Here is an 11,323-nt window from a genome sequence, read left to right on the forward strand (position 1 = left end):
ACCAAGAGCCAAAGTGACTACTCATAACCAAGGGAGATGGTTGAATTCATTCAACAAAACCGAACTGGGCCCTTGATTTAGGTTGACGTCAACCTCTGAAAAACGTGTAAGATGAGAAGCAAGTAAGCTTTCTACCTCTTGATCTAGTGAAGTTTCTTCTGCCATTTTTGTTGGCTGAGAAGACCAAAAGGATATGCAGAGACATGCCTAATAAGGATACTACTACGATACTAAGATGAAATTGTGAACCAAATTTTTGTATATTCACTTGTGTGCTTCTCATTTACAAGAAGGTTGTACATATAGCAACTTAGGGAAAGTTAAGCATACACGGCACCCTTGACCCTAGAGTTAAGGTTGAACTAAAGGGTTTACAGCCGCCAAAACGCTCGTCCTGAAATTAAGGAAGATTATAGCTGGTTCTAGGGTTCCTAGTGTTAGTCAAATTACAGCAGGTTCTAGGGCCTCCCTACCAACACAGGGCCTGAGACTCTATTATCCAGAGTCTTGAGTTCCAAAGGCTAAATACTTTCCTACGTCAACTACCTTAGAAGCTCCGATGAAGCGCCCAATTGCTCGGAGTCTATGTGGCACTACTATCAAACACTTTGCCTAGTTTCAATTGCTTGTGCCCCCGTCGAGTCGAGCCCATCTCCAATGCTTGTCTGAGTCATCTCTATTTGTCTTAAGTGTTATATGCACTTGTTGACATATTACTCGGGAGGTGTCAAGATGGGCTTGGATTGTTCTCGAAGGGGCTAGATTTATTCTCGACTGTGCCTCGAGCAATGAGAACTAAAAATGGTTTCAACGCATTTAAGTCACGTCTTTTCACATGTACAATAAAAATTTAAAACAAAAAAAATCTAACAACTCTAAAAAGAGGAGCATGATAAATGGTAAATACATATAATTTGATGTATATAGCACATAGTTAAGTCATCTTACTCAAGCTTTGCCTAATAAATAATTAAAACCCATGAACAATGTACTCATTTGAAACACTTACTAAAAAAGGATTTGGATCTCCTCCAGATCCTCACAAGGAGGATCCAGAGAGGCTCCAAATCCCTAAAACAACACAACAAGGAAGGCAAGGAAAATGAAGGGAGAAACTAGTGCTTATTCATATTATACATAATTACTCAAAGCTATTTAATTGATCGCTTGAAATCAAATGAGAGCATTCTAACAAGCCGTGATTCACCATTCCCAAGAGGAATGACAAACTATAAATTTCAATCAACAATTTTCTCTACAAGTTTATGGATTTTCATCAGAATGGAACAACATACAATTTTGTAGCCCAAAAAAAGAAACAAGCAACATACATTTCGTAACCACTGGAAGAATGAGAAAGGATATACAATTGGAAGTTATCTGCGCTTACTAAAGTACTCCAGTTGATCTTTTAACAGAGCATGTTCATGCCGCATACTCTCAAGCCGAGTCTCAACCAAGTGCATCTCATCTTTGAGGTGGTGTATTCGCTTCTCCAGCCAAGTGACAACCTCGGATGATCTTTCACCTACTTGACTACCCAAGCCACTCCCGTAGTCCACAGGTGAGTGCACATGGATGTGTTGGGGTCTGGCTAATAGCGCAAGTACGCTCAACTACAATCAAAGAAACAAAATACGTTTTACCAACATCAAAGAATGCTGTCACATTACGCATCATGCAGCACACTGTACACAAACTAGAGCAATTTTAATTGGCTTTACTGCGGTTAGTAGCAAGGATCAAAATAGTAACAAATTAATCCAACAAGACAACAATTCAAGGAAAAATGTATACTCTCAACTAGTTATGGGGTATGCAATCTTGGATTCCTCAGCACCAGGGCCAACATGTGATAACAAATATTTGACCAACAGGGTTGAGAGTAAATACCTGCATGATGAAAATCACGACAAACACAATGACTATGATCAAGGGAAGCTGGCTTTGAGTTCTCAAAGAGGCGTGGAATTTCAGCATAGATTCTCTTAACCATGATGTAAGAGGGGCAACATCAACTGCATCTCCTAGCAACCGCTTCCCAACTTGCTGGGTCGCATCCATGGATTTAGACAAGTTTTGTACCCTAGCGTGTTCACTGGGCTCGTAAAACCTTTCTGTAGGTACACACATCTCTGCTTCAATTTGCGTATGAACTTCACATTTCTGAACCATGCTAACTGCAGGAATCCTCTCTGATTATGAAAATAACTATATGAATTAATCAGAGTATCCACAATAAAACTAATTGCATGATTCAAATTTTGTGCACAACAGTCCTACCTCCTTTTTCAAGATTCTTCCTCTTCAACAATTCATGTGCCTGAATGAAACATTAGTGCACGCAAAACTTTAGGTAACTCTGACAAACTCCAAAATCAACACAGATGCTAAAATAAATAAATAAATAATACCATGTTTATCCAGGTTTCAAAAACTTCTCGACATTCTTCCGTGGTAGACTGCACAATTTTGCCTGCGATTTCATACTCACTTAGCATAGATCAAACATAATACTGTTCACAAAAATACTCTAGATCCCTATTTTAAGTATACGAACACGCATACACCCTCATAAATATTAGTTGTTTTAACCTGGATAGAATGGCGCAAAAAATACTACAAAATCTAATAGTCTAAAACCATTAAAGAGTAGCTTTTAATCATGACTCTATCAAGGGCTATTGCATAACTTCAACCAAAAAGTACAAAGCATGTTAAAGCAAAGCTACCAGCACTAAAGCACAAAACTTTCGCTTAAAAGATACGTCCTCCCCTAGAAAATCTTTGTGACATGCATGTACAGAAAGCACAAGTCAAAAGGTATCAAACATATCTTCAACAAATTTTAGTAGATTTTAAATGGTAGACTGCAATTACACTGACTTGGTGAAAATATACTTGATGAAATACGCATAGGGACACAACTCCTGTAATGCTCTCCGATGCACTAGCACTTTCCCAAGAGACAATGTCCCCTAGTACGGACATGTATAATCTTAATATTATTTATTTTGTCAGACACGACTTGAACACTACAGGATCATAATCCAAAAACATTCCGTACACAAGCAGTTCATCTTTTAACAAATTTTAAATCTTTGTATGAATTGTATTCTACTAGAAACTAGAAAGTAAACAATTTTAAATTCATATCATATGTTTTTTGGTATGACTTACTACATCTTGACCCATTTATACGTAACTATGTATGACTATCTTTGCCTGTCGTGTAATTTCTTTGGGAACTCTGGTGTTTCCCATGTTGATCAATCAAATCATTTTCATGTCACATGTTTATGTCCATGATTGACCAACCAACACAAACCAAGATAAATTCAAGAAGTAAACAAGTGTTGTCCAGGGCACACCTTTCCAAACAGTTCTCTTTGAGAATGCCACGTTAACATAAATCTTTAAATTGCAGCATTCCTTTGATCCATCAGGATCTCTCTCAATGTCCCAAAATCCCTGAAATGAATAAAAAAATATGAGATAATTGACTTTGGTTAAAGATAATTGATTTCTATTTTATTACAATGGCAAAGGTTTAGCAAGGTAATCAATAAATTTTTAAGAAAGATATCATATAAAACATGTAATGTGAATTATGAAATTGGATGAAATGCAACTTATACCTCAACACGGAAATAATCTCCATAAGGCACATCATTGATTTCTTGTGATGTCTCAATAACTAAGTGGCTGGCAAAAGTCAAAGTTAATGTGTCACGAAAATAACTCACGCATTCTTGAGATGAAAGCAAAGTGTGGACTGCATAAAGTTGTTGGATTATTTACAGTTCATAATAACCATCTGGCCCAGACAAAACAAGGTTTTCAAATGTGCGATCTCAAGTTGACATGGCACCAAGTTAATCTGTCATCCCTTCCTCACAATAATAATCACAATCTATGCAATTGCAAACCAATTCAAGAAACATTTAAAAATGGTATTATAAACACTATATGCGCAACCTGTTTCTGTGAACTCGAAATTTCTGGAGCTCCTGGCAGCTGCCAAATTTTGCACCTTTATGACAACATTATGTCCGGTGTTAAAACAGACTGAAACACAAAAGAATCAAACAAAGCATGTAGGCCCACATGAGAGATTCATACAGTAAATGATAAAATTAAAAACGCGGCCATACCAAAATAAACTTTTATAGGGTGCTGAAAAGAAACATCACGGGAATGGCCAAACTTATCATGAGGTTTCCATGGAGTACACTTCAACTCTGAAAAGGCATAAAACCATACAGATTAAAAACTTAAAAACAAAAAAATCATAGACTTTTGCCTCAATATTCTAGAACCATCAAGAAACCTGAATAATGCACTAAATACAGGGATTCATCAAGCTCCAGGAATTTACCTTTATCTCCACAACTTCTATGAAATGATTCTGTGAACACATCATCGGAGAAAAATAAACTAAAGAAATCTTCAACCTTTATCTGCACTTCACAGATTGGATGTTAATTTTCAAACAAACTTTTCCATAATGGAAACACTATTTGAAATGAAAAAAATAAGCAAAAATAATAATAATGGCAGAACATAAAAGATGATACTAGATTCCCCTCCCTGAAGCTTAGTTGTACTTCACAAACTTACCCTCTAGTTTTTTAAATTACAGTTCCCTTTCCAGTGGTAATAGGAGTAAACATTTAATTATAAGGAAAATTTTTAAAATGTCATGTGAACTTAACACTTTTTATCAATTTGTCATATCAACCAAAAATATAAGCAATTTGTCATATCAACTTTCTGAAATCGTTAATTTGTCATATACACGGAGATTTTCCATCCAAAATAAGTCATGTGCCTGCACATAACTTGTCTTTAAGGTTATTTAGGACATTTTAACTCTCCACTCTCCTTCTAAAAAGTTGCGTTTGATGCAACAAACATTTAGGGTTTCTACAAACTAAAAAATGAAAATGATTATACAATGGAATAATATTTTTTTAATTCTAAATACAAATGAAACTTAATATAATAACATGATCTAATTTTGATCGAGTTTCTCTCCAACAGTATAGTTCTCAAAACATATATTACCTGTTCTTGAAGTATGGTTGTCCCCTAGAACAATGGTAAAAATCAAACTTACATTGTTTTAACAAAGTTATTGCTCATGGCAAACAATGAAATGAAAATGAGGTCAACTGTCGGAAATAACCCTAAAGGGTACTGCAATTATACCAAACTTCAATGGAGAAGAATGTAGTTAACATACGTTCATATATGATTATCCCAAAAAATAAAAGAAAATTACCGGAAACTGTGACTCTGCAACCTTTGTATAGCACTCCGGAACTGCATGTCAAAAATAACCAGCTCAGCTAACAAGACATAAACCAGAATTGGTGGATCCAATATTGCTCAAACATGAAATTTGAAGAATAAATATAGAAGCATCAATTAAATTACCAAAACCTAGTAGCCAATCAACAGAGATATGCACATGCTTTAGCAAGATTTGAACCCATGAACCTACCCTTTTAGAACCTAAACCAAAGCTTAAGGACTGCATGTATAATTGTATCAATCAGAAATGCATTTACAGATTAAATGTTTTATCCACATCCCATCCCATTAAGACCCAAAATATTTCATGCTTCTAGAAAGAGATGAAGTAAGTGGTGGATAGAAACTGTATTCCACAGGGCCATAGCACAACACAAAGACTTATAACACCCAAAGGAATCCAGGTTTGGTCACAGCTTATTCATGACAAATGAAGCAACATTAGCAATGATTCTAGATTGTACAATAAACTCACCGTTTGGAGCATCAGAGTTTTCCTCTTTCCAGATCAAAGTATCTTTTGAACATGAAGGGTCATTATTCCGAGCTGGTTCTAAAGCCTCTTCTACAGTATCGTATTGCTCTGGAATTGATGTCAACACAGAGTCATCTACAACATTGGAGGCAAGCTTAGAGTCTTGTGAAACAATATCCTCGTTCCTGGACCAGAAGTATATAAAGATAAGTCACAATTACAAATCATCATCTACCAGAGTAAAATATTAATGATACTTGGTGAAGTACCTGTCAGTGGAATCCAATTCATCAACTAAGCACTGGGAGCTTTCCACCTTTTCAATTCCAGCTCCATTCTCTTGACTGCCAGTCTCAGATAATAAGTCCTGACAGAAAATTGCAGATAAAGAGGGAGGAGAAAGAAAGAAATTCATGATGAGATCTTTTGAGTTAAGCAAGCATATATTGTAATACGTTGATGTCAAACTGAAGGCAAAAGACTGATCATGCATAATAAGAAATTTACACGTTGTAACTATTGGTTAGGTCTTTCCATTTCCTTGTGACTAGGCTTTCACACTATCATATGATTTTAAGACTATTACATAGGTCTTCACATTTTCCTGTAACTAGTATACATACCAAAATGAACAGAAAAACTTAGAAGTCCTCACAAGAAATCCTATTAAAAAAAATTATGTCCCATTTAAAGAAAATGAATTTATCGCCGCCAACTGTAGTACAAATAAATTAGCACCTGTTCTGTAATCTCTTTGGCACCATCAACATATTGCGACCATCCATCATTTATTATCTTAAATGCTTCGTCACGTGACAGAAAGGATGCAAAGAAGTACTGCCAAATCAGTAAGTGGTGTAAGATATTGCTGAAATGACAATAAAAGGAGCAAGGGGTTTACAAGATATCACCAGTACATAGTAAACATCAGATTTGGCATTACCTTCTTGCTTCCAACAAAAATTTCGATGGCATTAGGGAAGATCCCTGCTGTCTTTGCTCTTCGTACACTTGTCACTTCTTGCAATGGGATTATTTTCTGAAGAGGAATTTACTTTTCATACATAATAATATTTTATAAAGTCCAAACCAAAATGAGAACATAGTTTTACACATAAAGTGAGCTTGAATCTCCTGAAAGAACCAATGTCCAAGAAACAGAACTGGCAAAAGAACTCCCCATCTAATGTCCTAGGAGAAACTTAAGGCCATCTATAGTGTGACAACATTCAACCTAAAAAAGTAGAGATCTATTAGGATCATATCTCCAATATGTCTATAACTTCTGAAACACTCTCTGAACCGTATGGATCCATGGAGAATAGGTGAATTCTTTCATTGTGTTGCTATATTGTTCAGAGCCTTCCTGACTTCAACTAACCTCAAGAACTGCCTTAGCAACAAAGTTCCACATAGTCCAGTAGGCTGTCTATGATATCAAAGGAAAGACGCACTAGGAGAGACTTAGGTCATCTTTAGTGTGACAAAGGTTAAACCTGAAGAGTATTAAAAGCTTTGTATCAAGCAGACATCTTCTCAGATAATATCTTTCACAAACCCTTTTTGGCTTCTCACACACCCCTCTTGATTTATGGCCATCGGATTGAATAAATCAAACGAAAATAACGGACTGGATTAGACAAGGGTGTACGTGGGCTAAATCCTTAAATGTTTGCAATTGCTGAATTCTTGGATCTAAAGGCAACTTATAGATGACTAAGCTAAACCTATCCATCAAGCAACCTATACGGGATCCACGTATAAAATTGTAGATCTTCATTTGCATCCAAAAGCTCAAGTGCTAAATCTAATCAAAAGCTACAATATGAAAAGGCTCGCTGTATCAATTCCAATTATCTTTAAGCTTCAGTATTAAACCCATAAAGTTCCCCAAAATTTTTCTGCTTTAATACCACAAATTTCTCCACAGTTAGCTGTTTTTATATCAAAGACTGCCAAAAATTGGAATATCAGTATCAGTTTTGATTACTGTTTGATTCCTGGATCCCTTTTAACATGTAGAATCAATTAACTCATTGAAAAATAAACACTAATGAAGAAACGGGGGAACAGGACAAAAACTATTTGTCCTTCCATCCTCATCTTTCTGATCAACAAGAAAGCAGAGATATCAAACTTCGTGGCTGTATAAGCCAGTAAAGTTGTCTTCATTTTACTCTTGGGTAGGTAGTTGTTCAATAATCGAGGTCTCCATTGTATATAGCATTTTCAGCTATCCCACATGTATGACTGAACAATAATGCACGAATAAAATTTGTTGAAATTATATCTAAAATTGCTAGAAGCAGAGGAAGATGAAATATCAGTATAAAGAAGCTAAAGTGGAAAGACGGAGATCATTCAAATCAGGCTTTTTAGCCAAAATGGTCCCTAAGATTTGCATAACTCCTTACTTTGGTCCCTGAGATTTGAAATCAATAGAATTGGTCCCTGAGTTTATCCACCATCAATCATTTTGGTTCTTCTGTGAAAAATCTCCATTAAATAAGAATAAAATGACCAAAATACCCTTACTTTTTGTCAAATCATTTTGCCCCATTGTTTATTAAATTGAGGGTATATTTGTCACTTTGGTCCTTATTTAACATAATTTTGCACGGAAGGACTAAAATAATTGATGGTGGACAATCTCAAGAACCACTTCTATTGATTTGAAATCTCAAGGACCAAAGTGATGTTTTATGCAAACCTCAGGGACCATTTTGGCTAAAAAGCCTTCAAATCAAAGAAAAGAATATATGATGCATAGCACTTAATTTGCAACAATTGTAAAATTTGTTATACATGACGAAGTTGAGGACAAGTTGAACACCATACCTTTGTCTCAAATCCAAAAATATTCGAGTAAAAGCAAATATAATGAACAAACAGGTACATATGACCCTACAAGAAACATATAATAAGTTAGCAAAGCCAAGTAGGATACGTGTTGAAAACGACCGTTCAATCAAGAAGTAAATAAAAAGAGTTAAAATTCTGGACAAAATCAATATTTCATCATAAACCAAAACAAAGAGTATGGCAAAGCAATAACCTAGTAACTAAACAATGAGAAGGCAGTACATCAGTCTAACTATAAGAGAGACACTACAACACCTGAATTTCTAAATAATAACATTTAGAACATAACAAATGAACCTGAATAAGTATGTTCTCCTGGAATGCACAGTTGAAATCTTCGATGAGGGCCTATATTAAACAAGAAAAAAGTAGAGGAAAAGGAGAAAATGTCAAAGACACTCAAATAACATTAAAGTAAGAATAAGATTCAACTGTATGCATACATGGATGTGAGAGAGAGAGAGAGAGAGAGAGAGAGAGAGAGAACTTCCTCTACTTATCATCGCACTGAATGCTAAACAACTATAACTATTCAAATCAACATGTAAAGTCATGTTCCTCTGAGCATCATATATACTCCACTAGAGGACATTGTACACTTTGACACACAAACGGTTAAATGTCATCCAAAAGTCAATAATCTGTGTGTTATTGCATCCCATAACCCAGTCTACTTTTTTGAGAAGAAAATATAGAATAAGCTTTACTATTCCTTTGAATTACAAACCTACTACTCAACGATAAAGTGAAGATATTCAAGAAAAAACAGGCATTTTACCTCCTATCATTCACTGCAACGCCTACCAGGCCAAAGATTGCCCCCAAGATAACTACTCACATTATAATTCCTGCATAAACTGGATTCTACTCATGCTTTATGGTATTGTTCAGCAATTAAGTTCTCTTCAAAATATTTTGACCAGTTTTAAATTATTGATTAGTATCAACAAACAGGACACATCAGAAAAATCTGATCATGTTCATATGTATAGAACTCGTTACAACAATGATTGTATCAGGTCTGATGCTCAAGTAGCCTAGGTGTTGTACGTAGGTACTCCTATGTTATTCTTAGCTGTCCTCTCTACTCTTATTTTTTAAGTCAGTACGCTGTTGATTTTTAATTCTAGCAAACTTACGGCACCTAAAAACAACCAAATACATAACCTTTTACTTACTAATCATAGGTTCAAATTTTCTTCTCCTAGAACAGCCTCAAAGATATTACTTTTCCGCCAATCTCCGATCTTCTCCAAAATCAGTTTACTCTCAAATGACAAATCTGTCCGATGACCACTGTTACTCCTGGAGATGCTTTGAACCTCTAAGCAGTTTTACATTGCAAGATAAGCATAAGATTTCCTCCAAGTTATGAATTACAATTACTTTCCAATTCCATATATCAACAGAAAATGTTAAGTCCCAGGATGGTAACATCCATACTTTACTTTCCGTTTCTAAATCACAATCAAAACGAAAAAAAAAAAACAATAACCGAAAAAAAAAAAACACAATAAGAAAGCGGGAAAAGAAACTCTTTGAATAAAAACCAAAACTCTGTTAACTCACTTCATCAGGCGGAAGGCGAAACAACTGGCGATACTCTTCACTCTTCAATGATGCTGCAGACTGTAGTATAAAAGCAAACAAATAAAAAAAAATAAACACAATTTTCCTCATTTTTTACTCAAATAATCATTTCTTCACCAAAACTAGTCTAAATTAATTTTTCACAAGCAACAAAATTGCATTGATTTCCCCTCCCCAAATTGGAATGTAACAATTAACTAACAAATACAAAAGAATTTGAAGTGCGATTGTGTTTCCAAACTGGGAGGCCAAAATTACGAACTTTCCAGAACCACAGTACAAGTAAAAAGAATGTGCGAACGAGGGTGACCTGATCGGCGGTGGGAGATGAATTGCAAGTCTCGCTGCGATCGGGCGTGTCAGCCGAGCAAGAGAAAAGTGGCGAAGACGAGCCTTCAGCTTCGGAGGGGGCGTCGGCGGTAGAAAGCCTGGACGGCGTGGACGACGGCGAGGCCTCCTTGATCGGGTTCTGTGGAGGAGCTTCGATCCTCTCCGGGCTCGCGGTGACCACGGCCATGGGTGATATGTTTCGGGTCGGTTTTCGGGTCGGAGTCAAGAGGAAGGAGAAGTGGACTTTTAATTTTGGATGGGAGAAAAAGCGTCGGTTAGGTTGTTGTGTTGTTGGGGGTGGTAGTTGCAATCGACGTCAGTGGGTTTGAAAACGAGAGAAATTCGAGAGGCGGTCTGCAGGGAGTCGGTCGGCCGACGTTGGTTTTCCACGTGGCCTTTTAAAATTGAACGAGCTAATTACGATTAGATCGGAATGAATAATCTCGTTTGGCATAGTGTTTTAAGATTGTATCGGAATAAATAAATTTTTTTTTTTTCAAACGATAGATTTGTTAAATTAGATACTAAATTAGGAAGTCGACGAGATTCAAACTCACGCCGTAGTGTACAGACAATACTTCTCTCCTTCATTGTGATAAAAGACCACTTGCATCAGTATTATATAATTTGTTTTGGTATAGTTTTTATGATTAGATTAGAATATAGTCAGTGTTGTGGCTTATTTTATGTGACAGGGAGAAGGGTGCACGGCAGAGAGTAGGGAGAGAGATGTGTGTTGTAAGGTTGTAT

General features: G+C 36.0%; 1 protein-coding gene across 1 annotated transcript; it reads right to left on the minus strand.

The window, feature by feature from the left end:
- Positions 1–1,103: 1,103 nt before the first annotated feature.
- Positions 1,104–10,760, minus strand: LOC103944944 (protein VASCULAR ASSOCIATED DEATH 1, chloroplastic). The gene is made up of 18 exons (XM_009355431.3): positions 10,554–10,760; positions 10,223–10,282; positions 8,951–9,001; positions 8,630–8,695; positions 6,735–6,830; positions 6,530–6,628; positions 6,061–6,158; positions 5,792–5,976; positions 5,285–5,325; positions 4,379–4,460; positions 4,155–4,241; positions 3,979–4,033; positions 3,639–3,705; positions 3,372–3,471; positions 2,415–2,476; positions 2,284–2,323; positions 1,894–2,195; positions 1,104–1,616 (listed from the first exon to the last, which is right to left on the minus strand). The coding sequence occupies exons 1-18, from the start codon at positions 10,758–10,760 to the stop codon at positions 1,377–1,379; spliced, it is 1,938 nt and encodes a 645-aa protein (XP_009353706.2). The 3' UTR covers positions 1,104–1,376.
- Positions 10,761–11,323: the final 563 nt, after the last annotated feature.

Source organism: the organism of the source record quoted next, unplaced genomic scaffold (assembly GCF_019419815.1).
Source record: "Pyrus x bretschneideri cultivar Hongxiangsu unplaced genomic scaffold, Pyrus_bretschneideri_v1 Contig35, whole genome shotgun sequence".
NCBI lineage: Eukaryota > Viridiplantae > Streptophyta > Magnoliopsida > Rosales > Rosaceae > Pyrus > Pyrus x bretschneideri.

Coding starts and splice junctions, on each gene's coding strand:
- LOC103944944 (XM_009355431.3), bottom strand. CDS start 10,760: ATGGCCGTGGTCACCGCGAGCCCGGAGAGGATCGAAGCTCCTCCACAG. Junction 4,461..5,284: donor TTGCAGAGTCACAGTTTCCG/GTAATTTTCTTT, acceptor TGTGAAGTGCAG/ATAAAGGTTGAAGATTTCTT. Junction 2,196..2,283: donor GAAGAATCTTGAAAAAGGAG/GTAGGACTGTTG, acceptor TTTCATAATCAG/AGAGGATTCCTGCAGTTAGC.